General features: G+C 42.8%; 1 protein-coding gene across 4 annotated transcripts; it reads left to right on the top strand.

Annotated features, from left to right (window-relative positions):
• The first annotated feature begins 669 nt into the window (after positions 1–669).
• On the top strand, positions 670–7,191 carry LOC122414510 (sodium- and chloride-dependent GABA transporter 1-like). Of its 4 annotated transcripts, none has more exons than XM_043425840.1 (11): positions 670–698; positions 2,825–3,129; positions 3,210–3,344; positions 3,433–3,561; positions 3,634–3,799; positions 3,877–4,248; positions 4,381–4,597; positions 4,695–4,847; positions 4,956–5,159; positions 5,246–5,416; positions 5,493–7,191. In XM_043425840.1, the coding sequence occupies exons 2-11, from the start codon at positions 2,832–2,834 to the stop codon at positions 5,628–5,630; spliced, it is 1,983 nt and encodes a 660-aa protein (XP_043281775.1). In that variant the 5' UTR covers positions 670–698; positions 2,825–2,831; the 3' UTR covers positions 5,631–7,191. The 4 variants fall into 4 exon arrangements, with proteins under 4 accessions (XP_043281775.1, XP_043281774.1, XP_043281773.1 ...); XM_043425839.1 differs by having other exon boundaries at positions 684–1,306; XM_043425838.1 differs by having other exon boundaries at positions 684–2,034.
• The last annotated feature ends 9,644 nt before the right edge of the window (positions 7,192–16,835 follow it).

The following is a 16,835-nucleotide window of genomic DNA, read 5'->3' as shown; positions in this document are numbered from 1 at the left end:
CAAGTTTCATAAAGATTATCTCGGAATTGGCTTTTTTGAAAAATACCTTTGCGGTGGACACGATTACTCAAAAACTATTAATCCGATCCATACCAAAATTCTACCACTTATTTATCGTGGACGAAGGCTTTCCTATTTTGTTGGAAACCAAAATAGTAACAAAAGCCGAAAATTTACTGATGCTCAAAAAAGGTGCTACTGCAATACAGCTCGAGTTCCGTTATTTTGAGAAATTTTTTGATAAAAAAAATCGTACGAATATACGAACGCGTGCACTAATGAATGTCGTTTACAGTTTTTCAATAACCATTTATTTTCTGGCCAAAAAAAAATCAAGAAAAGCACGTTTTTTCGCCCGCTGCAAGTGCATATAAGGCCTCAACAATATTGATCGAAAAATCATTTCTCATGCAGAATTCTTTCAAACTCGTGATTGCTGGAAAGTCTTGGAACGATTTGGTTTTTTAAAAATCATGGGAATCTTTGGATTTTTATGAATTTTTACTGACTCCTTGACATTCCGAAAGGGATTTTTCTCCTTAAACTTTGGAGCGAGGGTAAGAATTCGGAGAAACGAAAAAGGTAGGAAGGAAGGGAGGGCGAGGAGAAGAGGCGTGCGCATGCGTTTCGACTGGGGGTTGGTAAAGCAGCCCTCGCCTCATTGGGAAACGTTATTCTATAACGGCAAGTCTTGTGAGGTAGGTCGCACCGGTTGAAAAGTGGTTGTAACGACAGGGCATAAATTAATCGAGATATTGAAAGCCTCCTAACTGGAGCGACACGAGATAACGGTCCTTGGAAGTAGCAAACGTGAAATCAGTGCGGAGAGTGCGAGCGTTTGGAGCGGGCCGGAAAATACTTTCGTGCGATTCATTCGTGGCAACGGAAATCGCGAAAATACGCCGGCCGCACGAGACCGATGACGCAATCTGTAAACAACCCTTAAAAACGATTGTACTGAAAAATGGACTAAATCGACGACGAGAAATAAATAAAATTACACAAATTGGAATTTTCCTTAAAATCTAAGTTAAAAATAATTTGAATAAAGCCTCAAAACGTTTTTCTGCATTTTTTCGACCCCCCCCCCCCCCCCGAAAGCAGGCGATACCCCGGATCACAAAATTTCGAAAAATGAGATAAAAGTCGTGAGATAGGGGGATGCTGGGGCTCCTTAACGTCGTGTTGTGCGTCACTACGCCTCGGGACAAAAAAAAATTGCACCGCCTAACAATCGATGTTCCGGAGACTGAATTTTTGCACTTCGACCCTGACGTTATTCCGTCAGCATAAACGACGGTGAATAGTAAGAAAAAATCATGATTTTTCACCGACATTCCAAACGTTCGTGTCACAGGAGTTCAAAAACCGTATTTCAAGTTTGAAAAATCTGATTGCTCCACGTGAGCAAAACACGGGACTCGAGAGAATACAAACGTGACTATTGATTTTGCGCTCAGCATCCCTGTTACGTGCAAACACACCGTGAAACTACCCTCGCACACTGCCTTAACAGGCCTCGTACGCGAGGCGGACGAACACAGACAAACCACCTGTGTGTGCGACCTTCGAACACGTACGGATTCCTTCGTTCCTAAAAGAAACACACACGGGTCCAGCCCTCGTGGAAACTAATCCGCCGTTCTTAAAATCGTGCTCCATCACTCGCCTCATTTTTTATATTCGCTTCAAATATTTGTTTCCAATTTGTTTCCAAACACGATTAGAAGCGGTAGAAAAATTAATCAACGTTTTCAGAATTTTTGTATCTCAATTTCGTTTCAGCGTCAAGATGAAAACCTTTTTCAACTTCTTCATTCGTCATATTCGCTCCAGAAGTTTATTGCTTTCCTCCCTTTACGATCTCCACCTTCATTCACGCGTAGTCGTAAATTCTTCTTTACTTTTTCTCCTCGAATGAAACGCAGACAATAAGACCCCTTCCCGGCTTTGCGACGACTCTCGCACATCCCGAACTCCCCTCGCGCCGCCCTTCGGGATGCTGCGCACCAGCGAGAGCCACACAATCGTTTGGTATGCCGACTCTATGGGTCACGGTAGATATAGGAAGCATTTTATAGACGGTATGAAAACATGTCCACGTGTAAATACGTTTATGGAGGAAAAGAGTGATGCTCGAGGTTAAATAAGGCTTGTTGCACGCGTTTAAAATTCTTTATAAATATTTCTTTTCCGATTTACAATCGTTTTTATGAAAATTCAATAATCTCCTTCGAACATAAGAGGAAAACTCATTTTATTTCCATAAAAATGAAAATTCATTAAAATGAAGATGAAAATAAAATGAGAACAATTTTTTTGGGGATATTGCAGAAAATTATATTCAGTTTTGATGAATAAAAATTGGACTGGAAATATTTGCAAATATTTGGGGTAGTTTCCAGTTTCTATACCTGTTCCTTGATTTACATTCATTTTACAATAATTTATATGAAAATTCAACAATGTCCTTCGAATATAAAAGAAAAATACATTTTATTTGCATAAAAATGAGAAATAAAAAAACACGGAATATTGGCAAAAATAGGAAAGAAAAAAAAGGTTTGTTTTTAAAAATGAAAATGAGAATATTAATTCAGATAAAAATGAAATGAGGATAAATTTTTTGGGATATTACAGAAAATTTTGTTCCATTTTGACGAATAAAAATTGCACTGGAATTTTCATTTGCAAATATTTCGGATTGTTTCCATTTCTATTTCCGTAACGGTACTTTCGACCTTCGATTCTCTCCGCGTTGATATTTGTAGAGATTGTATTGTTGCTTTCTTTTGTGCTCAAGAATGAAATAAAAAATTTGCAGATAAAAGATGACAGAGAAAATATATTATTGGGGGGAGGAAAGAGAGTCGGTTGATCCCGATCAAACATTCATTGAGTTCAAGGCGAAATCGTCCAAGGTCGGGGAATCGTCTCGCTCCTCCGTACATAAAAGGATCGTAACAAGTCCACCGGGCAAAGGGAACAATGAAATTGGAAATCGCGAGGAGGACGACGAGCGAGGCGGGTGGGACAATAAGCTCGATTTTCTTTTCTCCTGCATCAGCGTTTCCGTCGGCCTCGGGAATGTTTGGCGATTTCCTTATCTCTGTTACAAAAATGGCGGCGGTGAGAGCGATTTTGAGTTTGACGCATTTCCGAAATTCCTGAGTTTTTCGTAACTTTTCATGCTCTTTTTATTCTTGCAGGCGCTTTTCTCGTCACCTACGGGATCGCCATGATATTCTGCGGCATTCCAATATTCTTTCAAGAAGTTGCGATCGGCCAGTATCTCGGCGCGGGTGGGATGACGTTGGTCGGCCAATTGTGCCCCCTCCTGCAAGGTCAGATCGTCCCAAAAAGTGTTTCTTCTTCGCTATTTTCCCTCCCACTTAAAAGAGCTTTTCGCTCATGTTTCCCGGCGATTTTCAGGTGTCGGATACGCCACGATGACGATCGTCTTCTTCCTCGACGTATATTATTGCATAATAATCGCATGGACCCTCTTCTACCTGATCGCGACGTTCACAAGGTTGCCCGAGCTGCCCTGGAGCAATTGTGGTAACTATGAAACCCCCCAGACTCTCCCATGCTCGCTCCCGATCCCCTCTGACGGCCGACGGCACTTTCCAGGCAACTGGTGGAACACCGACAATTGCTCCGACCTCGTGGCCCACCGGCCGGAAGTTCCCCCCTCGAACACCACCAGCCTCCTGGACGCCAATAACGCTTCTAGTCGAATGAACTTCACCGGAAATGTTACTCTCCATCACACGACCCCCGTCGAGGAATTTTGGGAGTAAGCAACCCCGTGGGTCGATCCACTTTCGACGAAAACGTCGTTCCATCAAAGACTCATTTTGTGAATGCACACAGACGGAGAGTGCTGGGAATGAGCGACGGGATCGAGGAGATCGGCGGCATGCAATGGGAGCTGCTGGGCTGCCTGACCCTCGGCTGGCTCCTGGTGTACCTCATCATCCGACGAGGTCTCCATCAAAGTGGTAAGGTCATCTGGTTTTCAGCTTTGTTCCCGTACGTCGTTCTTTTCATACTTTTGGCAAGAGCCGTTACCTTGGAGGGGGCTCGGGACGGTCTCCTTTATTACATCACACCCAGATGGGAAGAGCTACGAAAGCCTGGCCCTTGGATCGACGGCGCGACTCAAATATTCTTCGCGTACAGCATCGGTACCGGTGCACTTCCGGCTCTTGGATCTTACAATAAATTTCATCACAATTGTTACAAGTATGCGATATAATGATGAACAATATTTTCAGATAATGAGAGAACCAGAGATTCGGGATGCGAAATCTTCGATTCGTCTTTTTAATGAACACTACTAAAGTTCAGCGTTATTTTAGTTACCCTCGTTTGCAGGGACGCCCTCATCACTTGCGTCGTTAACACGCTGACGTGCCTCCTCGCCGGGTGCGTGACTTTTTCCATCCTGGGACACATCGCCATGGAACAAGCGACCGAGGTCTCCAACGTCGTCAAAAGTGGCCCGGGACTCGTTTTCATCACTTACCCGGAAGTCGTCCTCAAACTACCGGGCGCCCCGATCTGGGCGGCCATTTTTTTCATCATGCTCATTGTAAGCTTTCGAAAAGCACGAAATCCTGGCTCCCATGACGGAGGCCAGTGAATTGGGGTCTGAAATCGATTGGAAACGAATTTTTTCTCTTTTACAGATTCTGGGAATCGACAGCGAGTTCTGCATCGTTGAGTCCTTCATAACTGGGGTCGTCGACAATTGGCCGGAGACCCTCCGACCTCACCGCGCCAAATTCACCATCGCCATTTGCTCTCTCATGTTCTTACTGGGCATTCCGATGGTCACGCACGTGAGTTCGTTTCTTTGGACGGAAGCCGTTGAACGCCGATGGTGGCCAGGGACAATCGTAATTTGGTTTATCGCACGACTTAATTTTTGGTCATTTATTCCCATTCAGGGCGGTGTTTACATCTTTCAACTGATGGATTTCTACTCGGCGAGTAGAATGTCGATTCTGTGGGTGTGTTTTTTCCAGACGATCGCAATATCGTGGATCTTCGGAGCTCAAAAGTTCAGCGACTGCGTTCACCAAATGATGGGAATTCGAATGAACAAATTTTGGCACATTTGCCTGCTCGTGTTCGCTCCGGTTATCATGGCGGTGCGTAACAACGAGTTTGCATCATCACTTTTCCAGGGCGTTGCGCACCACTTTGCCTCCCTAATCGACAACCGTTTTTCCTCCAGTTCATTTTCGTTTTTCAATGCGTCCAATACACGCCTCTGAAGTACGGAAGCAATTACGAGTATCCCACGTGGGCCGAAGTCCTCGGATTTTTCTTCAGTTTTTCCTCCATGATTTGGATTCCGGGCTACGCGATTTACTACCTTTTGGCAACTCCTGGCACCGTCAAAGAGGTAATTCGCTCGAATTACTGAATCGATTTCATCGAGAAAACTCATTTCACTGCCTATCCACTTTCCACCGTTTCAGAACTTCGCTAAAGGGCTGAAACCGAACATCAAGTCACGAGCAAAGCTACCCAAAGGGGACCGAACGGCCGTGATTCCCATGTCCGAGAGCAGTGCAGGCCTCATTACAAAAAACAACAGTTTTCTCAGTCAATCATGATTCGTCGATACTCCACAATCGTTAGGCTGTCAATAAAACAAAAATAACAATAACGCGACAAACAAATTATCTTGATGAAATCGTTTTAGAAAATAAGGAAAAACAGCTAATTACGAAGGAACCCAGCAAGTGATATTTACTATAAGTGTTAACCGAGTCAAATCGACGAGCAGAACCATCGCACGATTTTCATTTCAAAATCGGTTTGCCTAGTGGACTCGACTCTGTCAACCCGATTAAGGGGGGTGCTGCTTTAGAAAATTAAAAAATCGATTGGTTTCGAGAATTTTTTTAGAGTAGAAATAACTCGGCATAGCGAACTTTTCGGTATAGTTTCAAGGATATTTCTAGAGTACAAAAACACTTTTTTCATGTGAGGAATACTAGTTTAAACATGGTTTATGCACAAAGTCTGATTATCGAAGTTTATTAGCTGCCGACAATGTGGAGATGGTAAAAAATTGCGAAATTCTATATTTACAGAGCGTTGAAGTCATGTTCTTCTTTTTAGAAGCATTTTTTTTCATACTCGCTGGAAATATAGAATTTCGCAATTTTTTCGGGGTTTTATGGGTTCATGTGGACGGAAAATATACGAAAATGGAGAAAAAAATGGGATTTTATGTTGCAGATAAAACACATTAAAAAAAATGTTTTTGTACTCTTGAAATATCCTTGAAACTACACCGAAAAGTTGGCTATTGTGAGTTATTTCCGTCCATTCAAAAACATCCTCGAAAACAATCGATTCTTTTGACTTTCTAAAGCAGGACCCCCTTAATTTCGTAATCCAGAAACTCAGTTGATCCAAACTTTGGCTCAATGCTTTTGGACCCCCAACATTTTGGGTTGCGGAAACATTGAAATTCACTTGCAAAAGCCAAAGTGCACTTTGTCAGTGCGGTCTCTCGATTGTCTCCACTACAAAAAAGTTCCCATGGGCCTAAATCTTAATTGCTAAAGTGCATAACAAAAGAAACGACCAGGCCTAAAAGGAGGCAGAAAATATTTGGCTGTTTTGAGTACGATAAGTGATTAGGAAAACGTGAATTTTAATATTCCTCCACACGTTTTTCAGCTTAGTATTCGCATCGTTGTTTAGCAATTGTTGATGATGTACGACGAATGATATGAAGAGTGTTGATGGGAGCTCAGATCTCATGTTGATGGATCCCAAAGTTCCTAAGACCAAAGTAACGTTACTTCGCAGATTATTTGTTTTTATTTCCAAGTGAACTTTCCTTCGTCATCGGTGGATCGAAGCCTTTCACGATCTCAATATTTTTCATTCTTGCCAGACTCCAAAACCAATGAGGAAATTGTTTTCTGTTTGAATGACCAATGATCACTTTTGCCTGCTTGAGGAATGGATGCTTTGCTACTCGACTTTGCTTTTGGAGATTGTTGGGAGTCTTGGGAAGTGAGCTGTGGTTTTTTAGCGAAAACGATGATTATCAAGAAATTTTAATATTTTTACTTCACCTCTAACATTATATAAATCTAAGATATTTCTGATATGGTAATCGATGTAATTAGAAAAATAAATGTGTCTCCAAGACTACTCGAGCTTGTCTCGTTGCATTTATTTTCCCATCGATTTAAATTTCTTGAGGGAATGATTTTCCATTATTGTTAACAAGGAAGCACCAAAAATGCCGAGCCGTCGGTTTTTATCGTACGAGTTCCTTCCTCGAGTTTGAAAATGGCTATTTTACTGCTCGTCGAGAAAGAAGGTCGCTGCAGGAACGGATTTTCTAGTCAAATGGTAACTTTTCGTTTCCACTTTATGGACAGATGAGACCAGCGTTGGGAGGCCGTTGGTTTGTCATTCTACCCATGAATAATTCAACAATTGATCGTGTTTTGAATCGAATGATTAAAAAATAAATTGGACGAGCTGTCAAGCGACGATTTAAAAAAAAAAAATTGAAACCAAGCCAGAAATCGTCGTTGCTCACGAGGAGAGTACGAATTTGTTTAAGCAAATAAAAAATTCGATTTTTTTGCCGACTCCCTACCGAAACGCGACACACGATCGATTTTGTTCGCGAGTGCTGACACAAAGGGTTCAAGTATGAAAAGGTTGTTAAAACCCAGTCTCCCAAGATCTTCGATCTCTTTTATAGTCCTTAAGGACGACGCTGCGAATTTCGCTAGTGGATATTCAGCAAGAGTAGAAATTGCGAGGATCTCCGGACGGGGCAAGGATCGTAGTCATGGAAACTCCCTACGCCAGCTAACGCCAACTGTCTTTCGAATAAAAGGAGTCTCGGTAGAAAACGAAGAATGCACTCAACTTTGGCGATGTTAGAACGCTCCTTTCTTTACTCCTCTTTCAATCCTTTGTTTCGGAGAGAACAAGCAGTAGCAGACTGCAAAATACAAGAGGACAAAAGGAAACGAGGGTCGTGAGCTTTTCATACCCGTTAACGCGAAAGAGAAAAAAACATTCACAGAAATTTGCTGCGCCTTCTTAAAATTAGTAGAAACGTCATTCGTTAGCACTTAATTTTATAAAAAATATGCGAATACAGCCGGCGCCATCACACCCGATCCCCAGACCCAACGCACGTTTTTTTACTCGAGTTTCCCATTTTCTTTCTTTTTATTAACAATTTCGCGCAAAAAATCGCATTTTTTTCGCTTTTTCGCTTGTAATGTAAAAACTATAATGGAGCCCCCGAGAGCCAATTGCAGGGAATTGAAATACGAAGTAGCCAAATCCGATCGGTTCGTTATTAAGGAACTTCCCTTTTTGCTATTCGAAAAAAATGTTTAAAAATGGGAGTTTTCGCCCTAAAAATAATTTCCCCAACGAAATGTTTTTCCATTAAAAAAAATCTTTTTGCTTATATGCCGAACCCGAATTCTCGTCATCATTATTTCAAAACGAGTCTCCAAATTATTCGCACAAATGGACGGACGCAGGCTCGCGTCTTTCCTCGTATTTACCGAAGTCCGAGCAGCGATGTTGAGTTTTTCTAAATTGCTAATCTCGGCCAGCCCCAAATGAAAGCTGCTGGATTCGGCGTATCCCTCGCAGCTGAAAGATCTCGATTGATTGATCTCGAAAGATCTTGATCCCCGTGTTCCGAGATAATATTGCAAAGCGTTATTTTGTATCTCGGAACATATTGAGCCAGGATATGAGAATGGTAAGCCGCGCAGATTGTCGATGGGGTGAGAAAAAATGTTTATTATTCGAGGCTCGAGAGCCATTGGCTAGCACCGCTCGGAGCTTCCTTTTCTTCACGATTATTCAAGAAGTCAGGAGGGCTGAAGAATAGTGCGGATCGTTTTGTTGGACGTTTGATCATGTGGGCCACTCACGTCGATCCGATATCTTATCTAGTCCATCCATATATATGGGTCAATGGGGGTGCGAATGCGATTTCGTGATGGCGATGATACACGGAAACCCAGCGACGTACCAATCCTCCTATCCTTCGAACGAAGCGCTGCGGCTGAAAACTCCTCGCAGAAGAAGCGCCCTTTCGACTCTCGCGCTTCGCGGCGGCGTTCTGCATCGAGTCAATTTTCTTCGAGGCTCACGATTCGGGTCAAGATTTCGTGGCAATCGTTTCGCGATCGTTGTCCGACGAATGCTCGCGTAGAACCAGCTCATAAATTTCGTGATAGAAAATCCCATTGTGACGAAGACTGCGAACTTCGAGCCCGGAAACGGAGGGAAATTATTTCGGATTTTCGGAATAAGAAAGCTCGAAAAAGTGCGTTTCGTGAGACTCGACACCCCTCGGCTCGGCCGCCCCTATGGCCCGGGGTGTGCATGCTTGGGGGCGCTGAGCTTGAAATATGTTGCTTCGAACCGCGATTTATGAAAGAGCCCCGGAAAGCCAGTCGCCTTATTTCTTCTTCGAAAAACTGATGGTAGACACATGGCCAGGATGAGTCGTGGAAGCTCGGGCTTCGTCTGTTTTCGTTTCCGGAAAAAATGCTACTCGTTTGATTAATTGATGGAGCACCGAGCCCTCGCGAGCGAATCGGCGTTTATTAGCCGTCACAAATGTCACGACTCAATTATTTCCTCGTGAAATCGCTTGGAAGCAAATCCATTCGTCGATGTGAGGAAACGTCCAATCATTTATTTACTTTGAATAATAATTAATCGATCGTCGAGCGGATCTGCGGGGTTAGAACAGGCTTGGGCGCAGCATCGATTTTGTCTGGCTCTTCTCGTTCGACGCGCTCCTCAATTTTCCCTCATTATTCCCTGCTTCTTGGGCCGGAGACGTTCGTTATGAGCAGAGACAATGGAGCAGCGAGAAAACGGTGTTTCGGAATGTTCATTAAACTCGTTTGTCCGAGGGAAGTTCGCTTGTGGTTCGAAGATTCGGGAGCCACGCCACGATAAAACCGTCCGTCGAAAATCGGCGTCTGACCACGAGCAAAGTCGTTGCCGGATCCACTGAAACTTTTATCACTTCAATGAAGTTTTAATCGAATTAGATAAATCGAGCGCGGTAGAATTTGATCGGAATACGGAGCACCGAAGGGCTGCGATTTCCGGTGGTAAATCTCGCCGCGATTTCGCTAGAACCGTGCGGCAACTCTCCTTGCTCTAGTTGGCTTGTCAGAAGGCGAGCGGGTCGCTTACTCCGGCTTTCCACAATCTGCTGCCATAAATTTAACGCGAGCGAACTTTTCATACTAGCCACTACGGAGTAAAATGCAAAACGAAGCAGCGAGCGAGAAAAAAGGAATGCGGATGCGACCCCGGACGGAGCGGCGGGTGGCGAGGCCCACTGGCGATCGAGCTCCGAGCAAAAAACTTGGCTAAATCAATCGTTGAATGCGCCTCATTTTTGGACTCCTCGCGTTTCTTTCCTGCGCGATATTTCACAATTCAGGAGGAAGAAAAACTCGGTTTATGAAAAATTCGAAAAGTACTGTGCGCCCCGAGGAACGCGGAGATGTTTTCCGTTTCGGAGGTCTTCTCTACGCTGTTTCTTCTTCGCTTTTTTCTTCGCCCCTTTCGTCGCCCTTTACCTTATCTCCGCTACGAGCGGAACGCATGTTTCTCTCACGTAGTTTCTTCACGCCCACGATCTTTTCGCTTCTCTTGGGTGTCCCACCGTCTAAAACTTAGCCGCGGGCTCTCGCGCGCTCGAGTTTACGTAATCGTTATAACGCTCGTGCCTGCTTCTTTCTCGTACTTCCTTACATCGCATTTTTTCGTCATTTTTATTCCACTTGTCGCCCATTCTTCTCGCAGCTTCTTGGCCACCCTCTTTTCCGCGTAAGCCATCGATTTTGACAAGATTCTGAGGAAAAATCACTCGAGAACTCGGCTTCGAATGTTGAAGTGAAAAATTGTTTTAACGAAAATTTGTTCGGTTTGATCCAATGAGAAAAAACCTCTTTTCGAGCTTTTGAAATGATCCATCGTCGATTCAAACCTCGATTAAGTGACGCTCACTTCGGACAGTATTTTTTTACGTTTTGTTCATAGACACGGAGGGCCGTTGAGTGGAGCAGTGGGCAATTATTCTCGCGTCTGGTAATTCGAGTAAACAGAGACGCTTTCGGTTTCAATTGTAAAGCGACAAAAAGCTTATTTTTCAATACTTTTTTCTCGAATTTGTTTTCTCGTTATTTCGCTTGAAACGGCAGCCGATGCCGCGACAGAAACTTCGCGAATCTGCTCACTAATTTTCTATTTCAGTCTCCGGTAGCGTCGAGCGTTAAATCGGCGGGGAATGAGAATTCGACGCTTCCGATTGAATGGAAGAGTGGAGAGCGTCAGTAATGCTCGGACGATTTTTGTGTTTTGGTAGAAGCATTCGAACGAGCTCGATTTTAGCGGCTTCCTTTCATTTTAGACCATCGCGTTTGTTCGTTCAGGCAAATGCCACAGTTTCATTATTTCATTCGTAGCTCGAGGATTTTCATCGTTCAACCTCGCGGTTGCGCGATGCCGCACGCTTTTATTATGCAGGGTTAATTCATCAGGAGAAATAAATAATTTAAGGACTTTATTTATTGCGAGGGAAGGGGATCCGAACACGAGAAAGTTCCTTGAATAACCCTTCAGTTTTCCCAGGAGACCACCGAAGCTTTCGCAGCTTCCGTCCATAAATCCGGCCTCTTTGCGAGCCTCTTTGTGCTCAGAATTCTAGAAATTCGCAATAAAAGCTTAACCAAGCTTTTCTTTCATTTGTAGATTTGTGTGACTTCTTAGTTTCGCATTTAATATTGAAGGATTAAATTGAATTGGCGAAGCAGCTCCTGCGCTCATCGGCAGTTTACGAGCGTAATGAAAATACTTTTTTCCGCCATTTTGTATTGATATTTTTCCTGAAACCGATCGCATCATATTTCAACGTTAATATCCGGAGCGTGAATTTTTTTCACCTCCTTTTCCCGTGCTCCGGAGAAATATTATTCTTTCAAAGTGGTTTCTGCGATCCTGGATAAAATCCAGATCCACCATCAGCCGCTCTAACCTCACGTTCGACGGGCCATAAAATGATCCCTCTTTCTACTCACACACCCTCGGCCTCTACCCGGTTCGGATTTTTTATACCGAGATCCTAGTAGCCAGATATATCAATGAACAGTCGCCCTTTTTACTCACTAAAATATTATAATCGGGTGATTGTCCCCTCGGAAATACTTTTCCATCTGCAATTTCGACGGTTTGATTTTGGGGACTCTCGTTCTTTTTCTTTGTAAAACGACGGAGGGAATTCCAGAGTTTTATGAAATGTTGACAAGAGAAATTACTAGGGTTGAATTAATTGGGATTAAAAATTTTGTGGCAATTAAAAAAAGAATATGAAATTCGATTTGAAAAACTGCAGCGTGATCATTGAGAATGGGAAAGAATGTTGGATTTATTTATAGAATTTTTTGAAATCAATTTTTGTACCGTTTTCTCAGTTTTTGGGGGTTTTTTTAAAAGGAATCTCAAAATTTTCACGGTTTTTGACTCTCGATCGTGTTTCACGAATTGGACACAGCTACGGGGACTTTTTTTCATCGGGAAATTGGTTCATTTTATTAAAATTTTCAAGAGCACTTAATCGTACAATGGTCCCATTATTTTTGAGTGTTAATTTTTTTGGAAACACTTCCGAAGCAATTGTGCAGGCGTACTTTGAACGATAACCTTAATAATACGAGAAAGCCTTGCAATTTGCACTTACGAGTTCCTCTATATATTCCCAGGCGACTCGAAACCGGGGCCTCCGGAAGATACACGGTTTCTAACTACTCGAACGACAGCAACTTCTCCACCGGCCATTTTCAAACAACAACCCATCAAACTAGGAGATCTCGGGCTCGTCATTTCCATCTACTAACGTATGCATTGAGATGCTGTGAAGAGATACACCCGCCAGGATTTCAACCTACGCAATGATCGTAAAATACGAAATATTCGTATCCAAAAACAGGCTAAAGTTTTTCGATCATCGTGAATTTCTTCTCTCGAGTTAAGGTGTAGAGAAATGTTGATGCAAGGAAAAAAATAGTTCAGCAGTTCGATAAAGTACGGTGAAGGTCCACTTTTTTGAGGTAAATGATGGTTCAAGGTCCCCTCATTACGACAAGCACAGTCCACAATTTTGAGTTTTTAACACGGCACCGTGTGAGAGAATTCACAATAGTATTAATTGTGGAAAAATTGTACGGTATTCGAGCTCCGGAAAAGTTCATATCGCGAAGAAAATTTATCACAGATTCCATTAAAAAAAAAAAACGTTACCTTACAGAGCTTTTAAGAAAGAAAATATGAAAAAACTTTAGTTTTCGACCTGTCGAAAGCGGATGTCAATCAGTACGTTGGACTGCTGGTAACGGCTGATTGAACTTCGGGAAAATTCGAGAATCGCAGGAATTTCATCAAATTTTTTTCAGACTGACTCACGTCCTGTCATTCGTCTAGTAGCCTCGCTTTTTTTCATGAATTGACCATTCCTTTTTCTCGGCTGTATTACACCGATATAAACTTTCTTTCGCAGAATAAAAATGTTCCCTAGGTTTCGTTTATTTCAAATGTCACCGGTACCGACTCAATTATTAACTAAGTTGAAGCATAAATTTGATCTTTTATGATATTTTTAAAGCATTTATTACATTTTTATGATAAAAATATTCTCAGTGTAAGTTTTTATTAATTTTATTAATAATTTAGACACGAAATTAATCAACATGAAGTAGTTGCAAACTTGACTAGTCGTAGAACTGCCAAACCAGTTAAACGTAAAATATAAAATGCAACGTCGATATAAACTGGAATTGGTTAACAGTGAAAGAAATTCGTTATTGAACGAAGTCGATTTCGTAAAATTTGTGATCACTTTTCCCATTGTTGAATGTATAAACCATTGTGAAATGGAAATCGTCCCTTTAAAATTCTTCAGTTGGGCGACATTTCTGAGCAAGAGAACATTTTTTCTCATGAATGAACGAGTATTTCCGTCCGTACCATGAGCTTTTATACTCCGAGGAGTCGTCGTAAAAAAAAGTATTTCTGGGTCGTGGCGCGCGTCAATGGCGTCGTTTTGAAGAGCAGGTGCGTGGAATTCCAAATATGGAATTTCTAGAGAAAGTAGAAAATCGATGAAAGTGGGTCTCGCACGTGTACGCGGAGGAGTTTGCTTTGCCCGATCAAAATTCGTCCCCTTAATATTTGACGGTGGAGCGTTTCTGGACCGAGACCTCAACGGATATCGTCGCGAGTACAAAAAGCTTTTGAGACTGAAGAATGTGAAGAGGAACGCGTTGAGAAAGAAGCTCTTTCGGAGTTGAGGAATGAAATGGAATGAGTAACTTGATCAAAGAGCGTTTATCAGAGTGGAAAAATGTCGTTTAAGAACGTGCGGAGACATCGGTTGCGAGTAGTATTTTCTCAAATAATTAATGAGCCAGGTAAAGAAAAGCCGGTTGAAAAATGCATGAGGGTAAGCGTAGAAAAGCGTTTTGGAAATCGACTGGAAAAATGGGAAAAAATGAATGAAAATGTAGCGAAATTTTCGGATTGAAATCCTTCGAGCACAACCGATGTGGAGTTTCGTTGATTTTTCTGAAAATCAACTCAACGTTGGGATGTTCGAGGTGAGCCACGAACAAGCAATAAACTCTTTCTATTGCTGCACCCTTTAAAAAGCTCGACAGAATGAAGAAGCAGAGATGGCGTGTAGCGATAGACATCGAGGGATGATGGAGGGGACGAAATGAGAGGTAAAAAACGAGGCTGGCAGGGAGGGAGGAGGGAGAAAAAGAAATAATAAGGGAGCGTAGATAAAGCAGGTCGTGTTGCGGAGAGTGTAGGCGAGACAGAGGCTTGAATGAGCGAGAAAAAGGGATAAAAAAAGGAGAGAGAAGTCAGAGGTGAAAGAGAGCGAGAGAGAGAGAGAGACAAGGTGAGGAAGAACGAAGAACAGGGGCGTCAGTATTGACCCAGTTGGTGGCGCTCGTCGTCGCGTTTCACATGTACACCCCCAAAACAGTTAAGGCTGATTCACAATATTCATTCACACGTGTATGAATATTTATCGCGATACTTGTCATTATTATATCATCATTTTTTATTCGCATATAACCTGAGTAAAACGAATGGTGTTATAAATATTATAAAAAACGCAGCATCCGGCTCTGACTCATGTTCGTGAGAAACGAGCCTCTCATAAAAATATTATAATGGCCCTGGCTAGAGACAAATTTTTCAAAAATTCATTATCTCCCCGACCCCCCCAGCTTCCCTTCCAAATTCTGCATTGCAAAAGACTCATTTGCAAGCCAATTTGCATCACCGAATAAATAACTTTGGCGTACGGATGAAAATTCATTTTAAAATCGTTCTAAAATTCTTTACGACTTTTATCTCATGCCAGCGGAGCTATTTTCGTTTTGTTTTTCGATATGACGTCGAGATATTTTGCTCCCAGCGTTATCACTCCCAGGGACCGCTACCGTTGCACGTTGTTGTTGTTGTTGTTGTTGTTCCAATTGTTAACTCCACAAATAAGCTCCTGTCAAAAGTTTAAATCTACAACGACCGCTTCCCCTCTTTTCTCATTGCTCCTCTCTCTCTCTCTCTCTTTCACTCTGGCCCAGATCCATGTCATGTATCTCATCGGTGAAGTGCTCGGTATACATGTACGTAGAGAAACCTGTAGCTCGCAGACACTCGCGTCTATATAGTTGCGATGAAAGTGTTATATATAAAGAGTGGGAAAAGACCTACCCCAGAGACCGGAAGTTGTGACGTTGGACGGTCTAGCTGCGTCTCTAGCTCGGACTGCGACGTGTATGCAGAGCATCCTGTCCGACGTTTCTACTTTATTAGATCGTGCAACTTGCTGAATTGGTGGAGTTTTATCTCTCGACACGTCAGAAGATTCGTTGAATTCGTTCAAACTTTGATCAAATGTTGGGAAACATTCGTCATAGTTGGGCTGGCCCGTGCGTCATTGAAGCTGGAAAAAAGCGAACGAACATCGTCACGATAGGAAAGAGTGAATGGGAACCAATTAATTAGCTGTCGATAAATCGCACGAAATTTCGCGACGTTTCGGTTAAAAAATCAGGTTTTCGTCTCTTATTTTCGAAAAGATGAGAAATTCACGGCTATCTTCGTACTGGAAATAGAACGTGGAGGCACGCGAAAGGATTTGGGATGAAAGGAAACATAAAAGGGTCGGAGGGGGTTGAAAATTTCTGTCGATACATCCTCATTCGTACTTTCACTCGTGCTCGAAACACATTCGGTTCGGTTATGATAAAAACGACGTGAAAAAAGGTCGAGCACGAAAGTCGAATGGGAGGAGAATTGAGAGAAGGCGCAGGTGCGAGTGGCGCGAGGAGCAGGAGGGGTGCGCGCCCGCGCCAAAGGATCATGACGAAAGCACCCCTGTTTTCTCCCGACTAGCTTGTCACGCCGGTGCCTCGCTCGGCGAACTCCTGTTTCCCCTTAAAACCCTCTCCTCGGGGCTTTCAACCCTCCTCCTTCGCATCCCCCTCTCTCGATTCTTCTCTCGAGGTACGATGTGCCTCGAGAGTCGCTAGTTTCTGTTGTACGTTTATCCAAATGTCCCGGTAGTCGTCTTTGTCGTTCGTACGAATAAGTTCGCGTTGCTCGTCGTTCTTCGCTCTTCGCACAAAGTTTCTTTCTGCCCCCCTGATTCTCTGTTGCATCTTGTTTACGTTCTCGTTCGTATCTATTTTTCCTCGCATCGCCTC

This window comes from Venturia canescens, chromosome 8 (assembly GCF_019457755.1).
Source record: "Venturia canescens isolate UGA chromosome 8, ASM1945775v1, whole genome shotgun sequence".
Lineage (NCBI taxonomy): Eukaryota > Metazoa > Arthropoda > Insecta > Hymenoptera > Ichneumonidae > Venturia > Venturia canescens.
Note: the sequence above shows the minus strand (reverse complement) of the source record. Positions and strands in the feature narration are given on the sequence as shown.

Excerpts from the sequence above, each read along its gene's own strand:
- LOC122414510 (XM_043425840.1), top strand. The coding sequence starts at position 2,832 with ATGACAGAGAAAATATATTATTGGGGGGAGGAAAGAGAGTCGGTTGAT. Across the intron at positions 4,598-4,694 it reads TTTTTTTCATCATGCTCATT|ATTCTGGGAATCGACAGCGA; the intron begins GTAAGCTTTCGA and ends TCTCTTTTACAG. Across the intron at positions 4,848-4,955 it reads GCATTCCGATGGTCACGCAC|GGCGGTGTTTACATCTTTCA; the intron begins GTGAGTTCGTTT and ends ATTCCCATTCAG.